Source organism: Erpetoichthys calabaricus, chromosome 1, assembly GCF_900747795.2.
Source record: "Erpetoichthys calabaricus chromosome 1, fErpCal1.3, whole genome shotgun sequence".
Classification (NCBI taxonomy): Eukaryota; Metazoa; Chordata; class Cladistia; order Polypteriformes; family Polypteridae; genus Erpetoichthys; species Erpetoichthys calabaricus.
This window is the reverse complement of record NC_041394.2, coordinates 352065027-352083294: the sequence shown is the minus strand read 5'-3', so window position 1 is coordinate 352083294 and position 18268 is coordinate 352065027. Positions and strand designations below refer to the sequence as shown.

General features: G+C 40.1%; 1 protein-coding gene across 1 annotated transcript in view; it reads right to left on the bottom strand.

Moving 5' to 3' along the window:
* Positions 1 to 10553: 10553 nt before the first annotated feature.
* The window catches only part of LOC114668753 (gastrula zinc finger protein XlCGF57.1-like), a 32768-nt gene continuing 25053 nt past the window's right edge, over positions 10554 to 18268 (bottom strand). The window contains exon 4 of the mRNA XM_028824672.2: positions 10554 to 13034. Within this exon, the coding sequence (XP_028680505.1) occupies positions 11980 to 13034 (1055 nt within the window). The 3' untranslated portion in view covers positions 10554 to 11979. The remainder of the gene's footprint in view (positions 13035 to 18268) is intronic.

The following is an 18268-nucleotide window of genomic DNA, read 5'->3' as shown; positions in this document are numbered from 1 at the left end:
TCTCCACTCAGCTAGCTCCACTCTTATTGGTAACATTTACAGAAGCTAAAGACCACCAAATACTACCTCAAACATTTCGACAAGCATTAATCACCGTCTTTCCTAAACAAAATAAGGACTTGTTACAATGTGCATCATATAGACCAATTTCACTCCTGAATAATGATGTTAAGATACTCTCAAAAATCCTAGCTAGAAGGATGGAGAAAGTGCTGCCCTCGGTAATATCACAAGATCAAACTGGATTTATTAAAGGCCGACATCTATCTTCAAATCTCCGACGCTTGTTTAATGTTATATATTCACCAGCAAAATCAAACACCCCAGAGATATTACTATCATTAGACGCAGAAAAGGCATTTGACAATGATCAAATGGAATTACCTTTTCACTGCATTGGAGAAATTTGGGTTTGGCCCGAATATTTGTGCTTGGATCAAACTACTGTATACCAGTCCAGAAGCTTCAGTTTGTATTAATAAAATTTGCTCAGACTACTTTAAACTAGAACGTGGTACCAGACAAGGATGTCCCTTGTCGCCACTGTTGTTTGCAATCACTATTGAACCACTGGCGGTTCACTGCCGAAATTCTTATCAGATAAAAGGGATTGTCAGAGAAGGACTGGAACAGAAAATTTCTCTATATGCAGATGATATGGTCTTATATATATCGGACCCAGAAAACACTGTCCCTGCTGTTTTAACAGCACTAACAGAATTTCAAAAGATATCTGGTCTTAGAATTAATCTGAATAAAAGTATACTCTATCCAGTGAATTCACAAGCATATAATATTAAATTAGACACCCTACCTTTTACCATAGCAGATCAGTTTAAATACCTAGGGGTAAATATCACAAGTAAACATAAAGCTCTTTATCAACAAAATTTTGGCGTCTGTATGGAAAAAATTAAGCAAGACTTGCATAGATGGTCAACCCTTCATCTCACTCTAGCCGGAAGAATTAACATTGTTAAGATGAATATCCTTCCTAAACTTCTCTTTTTATTTCAAAACATTCCAATATATATCAATAAATCGTTTTTTAAACAGTTAGATTCAATAATAACCTCATTCATTTGGAACTCAAAACACCCACGTATCCGAAGAGCGACCCTACAAAGACCTCAGGCAGAAGGTGGCATGGCTTTACCTAATTTTCAGTTTTATTACTGGGCAGCAAACATACAAGCCATAAAAACCTGGACACAAATAAATGCACATACCCAGGCTTGGTCTGCAATAGAAGTAAAATCCTGTAGTACTTCTTTATATTCCCTGCTCTGCTCTCCAATAAATGCAAGTTATCGCAAATATACTAATAACCCAATTGTGCTTTACTCACTCAGAATATGGAACCAAATTAGGAAGCATTTTAAGATGGAAAATCTTTTATCAGTGGCACCTCTGCAAGAGAACCACCTCTTTCAACCTTCGCAAGTATATCCAGTTTTTAATACCTGGAAAAGTTTTGGGATTAAAATGCTCAGAGATCTTTATATAGACAACATATTTACATCTTTTGAACAATTACGTTCAAAATTTAACCTCCCAGCTACACATTTCTTTTACTATCTTCAAATTAGAAATTTTGTTAAACAGAAATTGCCCGATTTCCCCCACCTTGCACCCTCCACAATGCTGGAAAAAATACTGCTCAATTCCGAGGAAACAAACACTATTTCCGCAATATATAAAATCTTATTAGAGTCCCTACCTTTCAAAGATCCAAGAGGACATTGGGAAGAAGATCTCTTAATCAATATATCAGAAAAGGAGTGGAAGGTAGCAAAGCAGAGAATTCACTCGAGTTCTATATGCGCAAAGCATAGAATTATTCAACTAAAAATTATATATCGAGCTCATCTGTCTCGCTTAAAACTGTCCAAAATGTTTCCAGGCCAGGATCCAACCTGCGAGCGCTGCAACCAAGCTCCTGCCTCACTGGGTCACATGTTCTGGGCCTGCACCAAACTAACATCATTTTGGACAAAAATTTTTAAGTGCCTCTCAGACAGCCTTAGTATCACAATCCCTCCTAACCTACTAACAGCTGTGTTTGGTGTCCTTCCAGATGGACTTGAATTGGAGAAGGACAAGCAAACGGTGATTGCATTCACTACACTCTTGGCACGCAGACTTATTTTGTTAAATTGGAAGAATCCTAATTCTCCTCTTATAAGTCAGTGGGAAACTGATGTTTTATATTATTTGAAATTGGAAAAAATCAAATTTTCAGTTAGAGGATCTGTACAAAATTTTTTCAAAACTTGGCAGGATTTAATCAATATTATTTTAGAATAAGAGAAATAACTATTATTGCATTTAACTCCCTTCTCCATCTCTTATTTATATAGATATTTACTTCTCCCCTTCTTTTGTCTAATGTTGCCTTATTAAAAAGCTTAAAGAAATTTTCCTTTAGCTAAGCTCTCCTTCTCAGGGGTGGGGTTTGATTTGTCTTCAAATTTGTTGGGTTATAAATTGATCTGTTTGTATGGAATGATTACAATGAAAATTAATAAAATAAAAATATAAAAAAAAAAAAAAAAAGAAAATGAATTTTAATGTCAAACAGTAACCAGTACATAAAATGTATTTATGAACGGCCGGCCCATGACCAAACCAAAGTCCGCGGCCCACCGGGCATTGCCCAAATGCCATAATGGCCAGTCCAACCCTGGTCTAATAACCTTGTGGGAAACAAAAATTCAACCAAAGGGTAAAATGGGTTTTCACTAGAAGTCCTCTCCTATAAAAATAAAATAAAATATAAAATACTTCACTTCTCGCAGCGAACAAAGAGAACTTAGCGGGATGGCGCATTTATAAAAGTCCTCTCGTAACGAGCATTCATTTTTCCATATGTAGCGTAGTATCAAAAAAAAAAAAATTGGGGGGTGGAGAGTTGATTTTACACACACACACACACACACACACAGTCTTGGAGGTTGCAGGTTTTTGTTCCAACCCAGTTGCTTAATTTAAAACCATCCATCCATCCATTTTCCAACCCACTGAATCCAAACACAGGGTCACAGGGGTCTGCTGGAGCCAATCCCAGGGCACAAGGCAGGGAACCAATCCTGGCCAGGGTGCCAACCCACCGCAGGACACACACAAACACACCCACACACCAAGCACACACTAGGGCCAATTTAGAATCACCAATCCACCTAACCTGCATGTCTTTGGACTGTGGGAGGAAACCCACGCAGACACGGGGAGAACATGCAAACTCCACGCAGGGAGGACCCGGGAAGCAAACCCGGGTCTCCTAACTGCGAGGCAGCAGCGCTACCCACTGCGCCACCGTGCCGCCCTAATTTAAAACCAATCCTTATCAATTATTTAATTTCATGTCTTGCTAGTGCTTTAACTCTGCCATGTCAAGTCATTCTCATATCCTAGATTTTTTTCCTTTCTAAGGATATCATCCAAATGATCTGAAGTCTAAAACAGACGAGTTATTCTCAGTGCTTCCCTTTTTTCTCTTCACTTTTCTTCCAAGAATTTATATAAACCCAATAGTGCATGATAAATACATACAAGACTACAGCTGTTTTAAGACTAAAATAAGCAATAACGGTTCAAAATCTTAACGAGCGAGACAACTAAAGTGAAGCAGAAGTCTTACTTGAGCAATAAGGGCTTCTGGTTAAGTAATTGAGTTGGAACAAAAACCTGCAGCCACTGCGGCCCTCCAGGACTCAATCTGCCCACCCCTGCCGTTGTGGCTACTGCACTGCGACACTGTGTCACATGTAAATCCTACAGCATCAATGCACATGTCAGTCCTTTTACATGTCACGGACGAGTGTGGCCAGTCGCATCACACATTCTGACGAGAGAACACTAATCAGGAGGACACCAGGGCATCGTACCCATGGCAGAAGCTGCAGCTTTCTTCTTGGTTGCTAAATGCACGATACATGTTTCCATATGAACATATTTTAGTCATTCTGGAGCACCTTCTTGTGTGTCATTGTCACTTGCTGCCAAATGCGCTTCACTTCGCTGCTGCATACGTGATTAGTTTACGTGTTTCAAGTCTGACGCTTGCAAACTACAATACGTTTACAAACAAATCAGTCAGTTCAAGGGAAACTTTTTAAAAAACATTATTTTTCATTGCGTTATACGATTTCGTTCTGTTTGGATTTGAAATTAACACACACTTTTTAAACTAACAGTTTTACTGTAACAAATAAGTAAAAATAACTTTTTGAATTACATTTTTGTCAACATCACATTGAGTTTTGATGCCGTGTTTGGACTTACATCGTGACAACGCGACGTATAACTACCCCTGAGTGAATTTCGTTTCCTTCTCTCTATTAAATAAAATAACTTTTTCGAATATTTGTCTCTGTGATTTATTAATTGTCTTTTCAAAAGCTCTTCTAACGGGAAACTTAACGTTTTAATACGAATGGCATATCAAGATCTCCTTTGGTGTCTAATGTTATCCCCTGAAGATGTACTACATTACCTTTCTAGGATACATCCTTCTTTTAACAGTAATTCAGCCGGTGGAAGACCGGACAGTGTTATCAGTTGTAGATATTCTTCGTGATATTGTAAGTTGATGTTTTCATCTTCCACATGATCACCACCAACTGTTTCAGCATAGTCTATGGATACGCATTTAACCAATTTGCCGTGTAACTGAGAGACATTTTTCCCATTAATTTGTTTGACTTCAGCGTTTCTCGGTGATAGGATTGCCCGTGTGCTTATTTGTTTTGTTCATAACCCTTCGAGATGAAATTCATCAACAAGATTTGGACATAATACGTCTTCTTTAATTGGGAACGTAAAGTGAGGAAAACATTAAAATGTATAAGAGCTGAGAGAGCAGGAACTGTGTCTGACAAAAGCATTCACACGAATGGGAGGTGAGAGGACCGTGTGTGTGGTTGAAAATGGTGGAGAGGAGGGCGGGACTTGAACTTATCTCTGAAAAAGTCTCATCTCAGGATTTATAATTGGGAGATGTCAAACTCCAAAATGTCCCAAACCGTGCCATAATACACCATTGCATCCCATCACATTCACACCAAGTCACAGTTTCTCAGTCCACAGATATTGCTCTCTCCTCTGTGTCATGTTGCACCAGTACAGATGTTGTCGACGATCAATTCTGACAGATCCTTAAATCCCACAGGTCATCCAAGATTGCCTCGGCTGTCTCGCGTTAATAAGAAACACTTTGAATTTGGGGAACCAATTGAGCCTCGATTAGAAAACTAAGCTGATTCTCGCGACACTTATTCGGCCGAGTCACCCCCAGGTAATCAACACCATTGTGAACTACTGCAGCAGAGGACACCCTGAATATGATGGAGTGCCTTAAAGAAATGAGACACACGCAGTTCATCTCATGGTCTTTGCTGCCATCTAGTGGGTAAAGTCAATCGATGGTTAAAGGGATGTGCACGAGCAGATGTGTGGAATATTGTGGAGAAAAATATGATGGCAAAAAAAATATCTAAAAAACGAGTAACATAAGTATAATCAGCTAATAACTTTCCATAAAAACATACATAAAAACACTGTATCTAGTTTCAGTTTTAGATGAGGTTTTATATAAGTTGTAAAGAAGCAGCATATCATGTTTGTTAATGACTTATTAAGGGCATTTAATATAACGTGTAATATGTGATACTATATTGGTAACTACTCATCTACATCAACTAATATGTGTTAAGCACTATCAAAAGTCTGTTACTCACCTTATAAAGAATACATTATTATAACATGTCACTGAAACATCTGTGTGAATGTTTTTCTAAAAGGGAGGTCAAAATAGCCAGAGAGGCACCACAGCATCAAACTGGAGTGTCTGCTCTGAACAGCAGGAGACGAGGGTCAAAGGTTTAACTGCAAAGAACAAAAAAAGGTGGGCAGCGGGAACATCTGTGATGAGGGCCTGCAGACTGTCAGACGCCCACCGCCTGTACGTACCCTCAGAAGTGGTCACCAGCACATCTTCTTATTTGAAGACGCCGTTATGTAAGTATGGTAGACAACAAGTGACCTTCTGAATTTAGTAGACCATCAGCGCTGACTTCTTATGAACACTGGGGGTTAATCATAGGCTACAATTTGTGAATTTCCCCTTGGGACTAATAAAGTATCTATCTATCTATCTATCTATCTATCTATCTATCTATCTATCTATCTATCTATCTATCTATCTATCTATCTATCTATCGCAAAAAGAAGAGCATTAATAACAATTCCGTAGTCTAACACTGAGAACACCGAGCTCAAGCATGGTCACAGATATTGAAAGTTTGAACTCCGTGGACCACAGTAATGACTTTATTCAGTTGAAGTAAGTTTGCCATAATCAAAAGTTTGCTGTCTGTTGGCCCAGTTTGACGAGCGCACCTCTGCTCTTTCCAGTTCAAGATCGCTGCCCACATCATGAGTACCGTCTTCATGAGGTGTTGGATTGGTTTAGAAATGTGACAGTCGGTAAGCCGTGTATTTGTTCCCACCCACTTTTAAACACATTTCACTCGTGGTTGTTTCCAGATGGACATACAGTCATATGAAAAAATTTGGGAACCCCTCTTAATTCTTTGGATTTCTGTTTCTCATAGGCTGAGCTTTCAAAGTAGCAACTTCCTTTTAATATCTGACATGCCTTATGGACACAGTAGGATTTCAGCAGTGATATTAAGTTTATTGGATTAACAGAAAATATGAAATATGCATCATAACAAAATTAGACAGGTACATAAATGTGGGCACCCCAACAGAGATATCACATCAATACTTAGTTGAGCATCCTTTTGCAAATATAACAGACGCCTCTAGACGCTGTCGTCCTATAGCCTTTGAGGAGTGTCTGCATTCTGGATGGAGGTATTGTTGACCATTCTTCATACAAAATCTCTCCAGTTCAATTTGATGGCTGCCGAGCATGGACAGCCTGCTTCAAATCATCCCAAAGATTTTCAATGATATTCAAGTCAGGGGACTGTGACGGCCATTCCAGAACATTGTACTTCTCCCTCTGCATGAATGCCTCTGTAGATTTCGAAATGTGTTTTGGGTCATTGTCTTATTGGAATATCCAACCCCTGCGTAACTTCAACTTTGTGACTGAGGCTTGAACATTATCCTGAAGAATTTGTTGATATTGGCTTGAATTCATCTGACCCTCAACTTTAACAAGGGCCCCAGTCCCTTAACTAGCCACACAGCCCCGCAGCATGATGGAACCTCCACCAAATATGACAGTAGGTAGCAGGTGTTTTTTTTTGGAATGCTGTGTTCTTCTTCTGCCATGCAAAGCGCTTTTTGTTATGACCAAAGAACTCTATCATCAGTCCAAAGGACTTTGTTCCAAAATGAATCTGGCTTGTCTAAATGAGCATTTGCATACAACAAGCGACTCTGTTTGTGGCGTGAGTGCAGAAAGGGCTTCTTTCTCATCACCCTGCCATATAGATGTTCTTTGTGCAAATTGCGCTGAATTGTAGAACGATGTACAGACACACCATCTGCAGACACATGTTCTTGCAGGTCTTTGGAGGTGATCTGTGGGTTGTCTGTAACCATTCTCACAATCCTGCTCATATGCCACTCCTGTATTTTTCTTGGCCTGCCAGACCTGCTGGGTTTAACAGCAACTGTGCCTGTGGCCTTCCATTTCCTGATTCCATTCCTTACAGTTGAAACTGACAGTTTAAACCTCTGAGATGGCTTTTTGTAGCCTTCCCCTAAACCAGGAGACTCAACAATCTTTGTTTTCAGATCTTTTGATAGTTGCTTTGAGGATCCCATGCTGTCTGTCACTCTTCAGAGGAGAGTCAAAGGGAAGCACAACTTGCAATTGACCACCTTAAATACCTTTATATCTCAGGATTGGACACACCTGTCTATGAAGTTTAAGGCTTACTGAGCTCATCCAACCAATTTGGTGTTGTAATCAGCATTGAGCAGTGACAGGCATTCAAATCAGCAAAATGACAAGGGGACCCACATTTGATTTCATTTCATACAACTAAATACTGCTTCACTAAAAATCTTTGTTCGGAAAACACCGCAGTACTCAGATGTTCCTAGGAAATGAAAGACAGACCACTGTTATCTTTTTTGTTGAAAGTAAATTATTATGCAGGCTGAGAGGGGTTCCCAAACTTTTTCATATGCCTGTATTATACGTTGGACGCAGCAAGACTATCACCATATGAAACATCACTTCAGTTTAGTTTATCTCCCATGACATCTACCATTTTAACTCTTATAAATATTCAATAAAATTGTTCAATTTTGGAATGCTTGGTTTGATTAACATTTACTACGTATGGCGAAGTTAGTGTGTGCATTGGATGGATGTCCACCTGCACACATCACTTCACGGTGTAAGATTAGGGGGTCTGACCACTGGACTTCCAGGGCAGTGCTAATCGCTTCTCAACACTTCTGTATGTGTTTTGATCGTCCTGATCACAAGTGGATTTAACCTTTTATTAAATTTTTTTATTAATATAAAGCATGCTGTCTCATCACACATGAGAGGCTGCAAGCCTGAAACAGGTGACAGGGGTCCTCTGATTGGATGACGAATTGTGCAAGTTGTTCTGTGTGAATCGTGTTACATTTGTACCTACATGCATATTTATTTTTACTTTTCTATTGTTTTGAATTTGATATACTTTGTTAATCTCTGACGAGAAACTGTCTAATGCTCCACATTAACCCTCGAGTCATACTACTGTGAATGATATTCTGTAATTACTAAAGAGCTTAGTGTGCCTAGCATAGCATACACAATTTCACCCATAATCCACAGAATTTCATGTAGTGAGATTGGTCCACTGTCAAATTACATTCATACCTCATGCTTGGCATCACACCGAGACCACCCATACCAAAGGTCCTTAATCCATTTGTTGTGGATTGCACCAGAGTGCCAATGGCAGGTTCACGTCTACTTAAACGAACCGAACTATCAGGGAAGTTACACAAGTTCAAATAAAAGGTCCAAACTAATTCAGTATGAAAATGCCTCGAATTTCACAATGACTCACTTTTATTGTTGGGTTATAATATTTTAGGAGGAGGAATAGGGAAGCACGGAGCTAAACTTGCAGCTATTTAAAACTGGAAACATCCAGAAACCCTTAAACAACCGCCAAGGATTTAGATGGATGAAGTATTGTCTGTTTGTTCTAAAGGAGAAAGTAAAACTTTGCAGATGCTCAAGAAGAATCTAAATATAACCAGCAAACCACCATCAACCACATCTAAGAGTGTATGGCTTGGTTAATGAGAGATTCTGCCAACGATAACAGGCCTGTAGGTGGCAGTGTACTGGTCAGACTTGCCCCAGTTGTACCACCGGTTTAGATTTAAACCAGTATTGGCGCACTGCACGATACACTTGACTTAAGCATTCCTCTAGAGTCTGATTTATTCAACTTTACTTTTATAATAACTGTTCAATATATTATTAATTTGATTTGTTGTTAATGCTTCTTTAATGTACATAATATAAAAATATAATCATTGTCTTGTGGTTTAGTCCTGAAATATCCATCCCTATATATGAGTAAATGAAAAAGTCGAGGAAAGACCACTCCCGATTTTTATGTATTTTACAAATAATATACCAGTAACAGCAGACTGCACAATACCGTGCAGTGAACACACTTGACTCCTAGTTTTCCTCCTCTTTCTTCCTCTGTACGTTTATCATTTGTTTGCTCAGAGGTTGATGCGCTTGCTGCTTCCTGAGCAGCTCTTCTGTTCTCCACCCCAGCGGCCCTCTTCTTCTCTTCTTTCGGCGGCATCTTTTCACATTAAAACTGATTAAGTCTGTGTTTGTGTTGCAATTACTTAGTACATTTTCCTTAATTTTTCACTTAAACTGGCATTTAAGTCTTCAATCTGCCTCAAGAATGATTTAAGATACGAAGAGGTAGAGGAAGTGACGGCGAAGGTGGTAGTGATGAGAACGGCGCGTATACACATGCGCCGCATGGCCAGCCTACTGCCGAGAATTGATTTTACAATAAAATAAAAAGAGTAATAAAAATCATCACCCTGAAAGTGGACAGTAGAGGTCATGTAGTATATGTATATGAAATTTCAGGTCAATAGGTCAAACGGTTTACGAGCTGCAAGTGATTTAAAATCCTGGACATACAAACGGACAGCTACAGTAGTGTATTATATAAGAAGATGTATTGAAACTTGAAGAGCAGATCCAGCTTGTGGTGTCCACAAATGCATCATGCTGGTAGACATTTACGAATTCTCAGCATTCCAGGGTCAGAATGGTTCATCATTAGAATATTTGTAACAGAGTGAACCATTTATATTGCTGAGTTAATAAACATGAACCAGGATGATGTAACTTGTCTCTCTGGGCAGTAACATGGACAAATTCAGCGTCTGGATCACATATTATGTCCAAAGTTTCACTGTGGTGGGGCCAGTGACACTGTGCATCTGTACTGACACCACATTGCAAGTCATCATCTCAAGATTTTGCACTACCACTATCTCCATCACCTACTGTACCCTAAAGGATGTAGGAATTGATCGTAAATAAAACACCCACCCATTGGGACTCCAACAAACAGTGGAATTGGAACAATTACTTTTAATTTGGATAATTATGAATCTTTTCTGGTAATTACTCAAATAACTCGGTAAGGCTCCTACTTTCTTTCCCTTACCTACCTTTCTTGTAGGAGGCAGGTCACCAGCTATTAAGACTTATTTTAAGGCAACTTAAGCACAGGATAATACAATTTATTGTTAAACACAAGGATTATAGAAATGTGATAACTACATAATATATTTTGACATGTAAGACAGGATGCAGACACACTAGACTGACGAACATATAACAGAGAGGCTGGCTGTTTAATTGATGTTTAGAGTTCTAATTTATCATGGCACAGATAAATAGTTTTATGACACCAAGTCTTTAACAGTGATGTCTGATGTTCTGTGGAGTTTTTCCTTCTCCAAGTTCAAGTGGAGGATCCTCCTTGCATTGGAGTGCACTCCTACTGTTCATGATCCTTTGTTTGTGGTGTTCGTTGATGCCACTTTCTCCGCTTGCTTTCTGCTCTTGGGCCCTTTGTTGTGTCATGTGCAACTTCACAAACAGCATTAGTCTTTCTGTCACAAGAGTTTAGATGATGACATTCCCTTCCCTTCTAAGCCTTTTCAGCCCACGGCTTGGCTTGGCAGAGAGATTATCAAAATGAGAAAGAGATCGTCAGTTCTCTGCTCCCCAAACACAGAACGTCTCATCAGCTTTAACATTCAGACGTTTTCTGTCATTTTGAAGAGTCCCCCCTTTCTCTGAGAGAATAACCAAGGAGTTCAGTGAGTGTGTCCAGAGAATATCCAGGATGGGATGAGTGTAACTAGTTTGAAGGCAATGTGTAACTTCTCCTGATTGGATTAAAGTTGCTTCCAGTTACAACATCAGTGTGTTCTCATGGGCGAGTTCTTCTGTCCTTCAGAGTCATCATTCATCAATTTACAGCTCTTCTTGCTTGAGTTTATTTTGCGCCTTCTGCCTCAAGAAGTCTGCAGAGGGGCCTCTGGAAAGATGTCAACTTAACATCAGATTTACACTTTTATTATCAGAAGATGTTCAGGCAGATACTGGTACAAGCTGGAGTTCAGTCCCTTAGCTTGAGATGCAAATGGCGGAGGTGCAGCTGGATGCCTGCATCCCTGATAAATCTGCTTTCTTAACAGGCCTGGAGTGCCACTAAGGCCTAGTTGAATGGGCGATGCCTACTTTGTTCTACGGTGCTCAGGCAGAGGGTGGGCACCAGTTTATCCGAGGAGAGTGCCCAGAATGAATTATTTTCTTGGATTCTTTTTAAAGCCTTACAGTAGGTTTACCTTGATGAGACTGGGTATGGATCTTATACAATCAAGCCCACCACATAAAGGTACTTATAAAGACTTGAATAGCTGGGAGAGTTAAATTTCTTCCTTCTTCACCTGACAATTTACTCCTTCAAGGCTTCCTCCTTGTCTCACATGAAGTGCAGTGTGTCTCTTCAGATTGCTTAAAGAGGCATATTGTCTGCCACATTCAGAGCAACAATAGGGCTTCTCTCCTGTGTGAATTCTTTTGTGGCTCTTAAGGTTGTTTCTTTGTGTAAACTGTTTACCACATTCATTACAGCAAAACGGCCTCTCTCCTGTGTGAATTCTTTGGTGGAGCTGAAGGTTCCTTTTTTGTGAAAACCGTTTGTCACATTCATTACAGCCATACGGCTTCTCTCCTATATGAATACTTTTGTGGCTCCGAAGACCACTCTTGTGATAGAATTGTTTGCCACATTCAGAGCAACAAAATGGCTTTTCCCCTGTATGAATTCTTTTGTGGCTCTTAAGGTAGCTCCTTTGTGAAAACTGTTTGCCACATTCATTACAGCAATATGACTTCTCTCCCATGTGAATTCTTTTGTGGCTCTTAAGGTAGCTTCCCTGTGAAAACTGTTTGCCGCAATCAGTACAGCAATATGGCTTCTCCCCTGTGTGAATTCTTTGGTGGATCTGAAGATGGCTTCTTTGTGAAAACTCTTTGCCACATTCAGAACAGCAGTACGGCTTCTCCCCTGTGTGAATTCTTTTGTGGGTCTGAAGATGGCCTCTTCGTGAAAAATGTTTGCCACATTCATTACAGCAATATGGCTTCTCTCCCATGTGACTTATTTTGTGGCTCTGAAGGTAGCTTCTTTGTGAAAACTGTTTGCCACATTCAGAACAGCAATATGGCTTCTCGCCGGTGTGAAGTCTTTTGTGGGTGTACAGATGCCCTCTTTGTGAAAACTGTTTGCCACATTCAGAACAGCAATATGGCTTCTCTCCTGTGTGAATTCTTTTGTGGGTGTGCAGATGGCCTCTTTGTGAAAACTGTTTGCCACATTCATTACAGCAATATGGCTTCTCTGCCGTGTGGATGCTCCCAAGTTTACGCCTTTTACCGACTTCTTCATCACACTGTGAAGAGGAATGGTATTTGATTCCTGTGTTCAGTTAAAAATAAAAAATAAAAGTTAATGTCTGTATTAGAGCAGTGGATTAAGAAATAAAGTCACAACATTAAATACATGCTGGTTGAAATTATAAACAATGTTTGAATAAGCAATTGTAATATAAAAGAGAAAAAGAACAAGTTTAATGGCATTCCTTACGCAACAAATGTTTTCCAGATATTCCCAACACAAGCACAATTACTTTAGAAAAGAAGCTGGAATAGAAACACTAAACAGATCACACGTGATAGGTGCAATTGAGAAGATTAATGATCACATTTTGTTAACTAAACTACAGAATGTTATCATCATTCCTGTTAGAGGTCATGAATGTTGAAGTCATCATGTAAGTCTACACAGTCAGTAGATGGTACACCTTCATGCACTGAATTCAAAGTATCTAAAAAGGACAAATACTAAAAATAAATGTCTGGTACCCAACACACACAAATAATGGTTAGACTTCTGCTTTGCACCTCTAAATCACATTGAGGCAACTTTCTAATCCACTAGAAGAAACTTAAACTACAGGCACCCAGTGGAGGTCTTATGAGTATGCATATACCCATCTCCGGTCGTTCTGTGAGGAAACTTGAGAGTAAAAGGATTTCTTACAAAGCTGACTGTGTGGCAATCCATTAAATGGAGAAAGAAAAGGAAGGACTTGCATTGGGGTTGAGAGATAGTACTGTTGCAATAAATTATTTTATCGAGGGTCGCGAACGTCCCTGAAAGCATCTTGCGGGAGGCAGGAACAATCTCGCTACCATGCCCCCATGTTTAATACATGCTTTAATTCATTTCATCATGAAAATGATATCAAGTATACATCTTAGGATTTAAATTGTTCAGAGAGCTGTAATATCATGAATGTAATGGATTGTGTGTCCTGTCAGCGTAAGAGAAAGCCCGTTTAAGAAGCTAGTGACCCACAAACATAGAACACATAGAAGAACACACAACACAAAGCATTTAACGTACTGCTTTAGTTACGACGGGATTAGGGAAACTTTAGTAGATTAAACGTTGATTTTAAGATCAAGTGTACGATGTTCTACTTTATTGATAAAATAAACTACAGTATTAAAATGGACATTTCAACATTTTTTTCTTTTCTCTGTACTCTAATACACTTCCGTATGACACTCAGACAGTGGGCTATGACTTTGATATTTGACCTTCTTTTCTGTTCGACTTTCTGAACTTGACCTTTTGAGTTTGTGTGTCACCTGATCAACTTCCTTTTTGTTGCTTATACCACTGCTTAAGCCAACAAACAGTACCTTTTTCTTTGCCTCCTCTTCGCATTCGCTGAAATTTTTTTTCACGTGCTTTTGCCATTGTGTTTTAATCAAACACTGAACGGGGAAGGTGATATTTATATTGATTCGCATATTAAAATATACAAAATTCTGGGAGGAGTCGGGGTGGGACGGCAGGCATGTGCACGTGTGTTACTTTGTCCTTAAGTCATGGTTTAGTGTGAATTCTACAGACAGCCTTATACACGAGGCCCCATGTCTGGTGAAAACCAAACATAGCATATCAGCACAAACACCTCATACCAACTGTCAAGCACACTGGTGATGATGGTGGCTGATGATTTGGGCTTGTTTTTCAGCTACAGGACCTGAGCACCTTGCAGTCGTTAAGTTGACCAGGAACTCCTCTGTATACCAAAAAATGATGAAATTAGACAGAAAATGATGGACTTCAAGTTATTGCTGCTAAAGGTGCGCTTACAAGCTATTATATCATGGGGTATACTTAACTTTTCACACATGCCTTCTCCATTTTGACTTTTTTGTTAAATAAATAGTGACACTGTGGAATAGGTTGTGTGTTGTTTTACACCTGGGGTTATATTTAAATTATTTTAGAACCTGGTAAGGATCAGATGTTAATTATGTCCTGATATGTAAAACCATAGAACTGTAAGAGGGTGTACATTCTTTCTCACATGACTATACAGTAATCCCTCCTCCATCGCGGGGGTTGCGTTCCAGAGCCACCCGCAAAATAAGAAAATCCGCGAAGTAGAAACCATATGTTTATATTGTCATGCTTGGGTCACAGATTTGCGCAGAAACACAGGAGGTTGTAGAGAGACAGGAACGTTATTCAAACACTGCAAACAAACATTTGTCTCTTTTTCAAAATTTTAAACTGTGCTCCATGACAAGACAGAGAGGACAGTTCCGTCTCACAATTAAAAGAATGCAAACATGTCTTCCTCTTCAAAGGAGTGCGCGTCAGGAGCAGTGACTGTCAGAGAGAGAGAGAGAGAAAAGCAACCAAATCAATAGGGCTGTTTGGCTTTTAAGTATGCGAAGCACCGCGGCACAAAGCTGTTGAAGGCGGCAGCTCACACCCCCTCCGTCAGGAGCAGAGAAAGTCCGTGCAAGAGAGAGAGAGAGAAAAGTAAGCTGGGTAGCTTCTCGGCCATCTGCCAATAGCGTCCCTTGTATGAAATCAACTGGGTAAACCAACTGAGGAAGCATGTACCCGAAATTAAAAGACCCATTGTCTGCAGAAACCCGCGAAGCAGCGAAAAATCCGCGATATATATTTAAATATGCTTACATATAAAATCCGCGATGGAGTGAAGCCGCGAAAGGCGAAGCGCGATATAGCAAGGGATCACTGTATGTTAACATCTCTTCATCGGCGCTCCATCTCGATTACATTCCCAAAAGGCCTGCTTCTCAGAGTGTCATTATTTTAGAGGCGCCTTTCTCACCTCCTATCCGGTTTTATACTTGCTGCCTTTGAACCTAACTCTCTGAACGTAGCTCATATGCCTTTACTCCTCTTTATGCATCTCACTTCCTCTCTTGTCGCACCACCAAAGCCAACTGACCAATCACATTGCTCTGAAGACTGGACACAGAGACCTGAGTATTTTATTATATACAGTAGATTTAATTTATTGATTTATTTACCTTAATGGCCGTGTGGGGAAAATTGACAATCCTGGAAAGGCAGAAAAGGGACATATGAGGTAACTTGAATTGTCAGTAGGTTAACATAAGATTTAAGGGCTTGGTTCATCCACTGCTTACCTCCTCTATTTCTGGTGGGAGTCAAACAAATCACAAACTGTTTAATTGAGCCACCTGACTTCACTAGATACTAGAATTGTAACCATTTTCAGAAAAATGTTTATTTTCAAAATTTATACAAAAAATTAATGGAAATCTGTATTATTGTCCGCATTGTATTGTTGTCTGGAGTGAGTTGGATAAAGTGGTGGAGAGTGTACCTAAGGGACAGAGAGTGGTGAATGGTGCAGATTTCAATGGACATGTTGATGAAGGGAACAGAGGAGAGGAGAAGGTGATGGGTAGGTATGCAGAAGGTCAGATGGTAGTGGATTTTGCGAAAGGGACATGGCTGTGGTGAATACATATTTTAAGAAGAGGGAGGGTGACGTGCAAGAATGAAGGAAGATGCACACAGGTAGATTATGTTCTATGCAGAAGAGTCCGTCTGAAGGAGATTGGAGACAACGAAGTGGTGGCAGGGGAAAGTGTAGGTAGGCATCATATGATGGCTTTAGGATGATGTTGGAGATCAAGAAGAGGAGGAGAGTGAGGTCAGAATCAAGGATCAAATGGTTGAAGTTGGAAAAGGAAGACTAAGATGGAGTTCAGGGACGAGGTAAGACAGGCACAGGGTGGCAGATAGGTGGGCATTGACAGCAGAAGCAGTGACGAAGACGGCTACAAAGGGGCTTGATGTGACATCTGGACAGAGGAAGGAGGACAAAGAAATCTGGTGATGGAATTGGGAAGTACAGGTGAGTATACAGAGGAAGAGGTTGGCGAAGAAGAAGAAGTGGGATAATCAGAGAGACAGGAGATGAGGTGTAAGGTGAAGAGAGAGGTGGAAACGCAAAAGATAAGGTGTACAAGGAGTTGCATGAGAGATTGGACAGTAAGGAAGGGGAAAAGGACCTGTAACTGGCTGAGCTGGGAAAGATGAGCAGCAGGTTAAGATGATAAAAGATAAAGAAGGAAGCATACAGTGAGGAGAGTGTGTTGAGCAGATGGAAAGAGTACTTTGAGAGGCTGATGAATGAAGAGAATGAGAGAGAGAAAATGTTGGATGATGGCGAGATAGTGAATCAGGAAGTGCAACGGATTAGCAAGGGAAGTAAAGACATTGCCCGGTGCTTGCCGACATCGTGTACCAGAAGGAAAGAGCTTATTCAGTGTGAGCAGAAGCACGCACGTGGCCGGTTGCTTGTGCTATAACACGCTTGACTCGGCTGCAATGAACGCACATGTACCGTATAAGGCATGCACGGGGGCCACTGAGAAAAGAAGAGTGTTCATGGCTCACGTTGCAGAGGAGCTTCGTCATCGCTTCTTAAAAGAAAAAGCGATGGATAAAACAAAAGAGGATGCAACATCGCCAAGCTTCTGTTCCAAGACCGCCGCTTCCCCAGCCTCTTCAGTGTAATAGTAACACAGCACAGAGAGAAGTGTGTACACTGCAACAGGTACTCGTGCCCTAAACATAGAAAGGACGGTCCTTGGGTGTTGGAACTGTTAACATTTGAATCTGATGGTAGCATATAGCACTGAACTGACCTCTCTGTACTATTCCTTCCTCTGCATATCCAGGAGTACAAAAGAAACAGCACCATACAGCAAAAAGTGGAGACTGCATGGGCAAGATCGAAAAATAAAGACGTGGTCACTGATTACAAGCACAAAAAGGCGTGCGAATGAATATGAATAACGCTGCATCAATACCACAATGTTTTCCGAAATGTACTATACAGGTCATAAAATGAGTTATTCCAAATATCATATATACCTATGTCTCTGTTTTTTGTCAGTGTAGCTTTGACATCATGGACCATAAGGTGCGTACTAATTCAGCGTGAGCAGGAACACTCAGTAAAACTGAATAAAAAAAATTCAAGTGACGGTGAGATATGAATAAGGCCGATTCACCAGCGTTTGTGTGTCAGCTTTTATCCCTCCAGATCTGAGGATTTCCAGTTCCATCGTCTCAAAACTCCACTCACACCTACAGTTATTCCCAGTTTCAGATAAAAAGTAACTGCGTCAGATCTGGGACATGGGGTGGGTGTTGTATCATGATCATGACTGAGAGAATAAAAGTGAAAACAAACGTCAACTTTTACAAGTGCTATAAATTTACAGCGGCTGTTACAGACACAAATCAAATGTATGTTTTTATTGTGTACTATT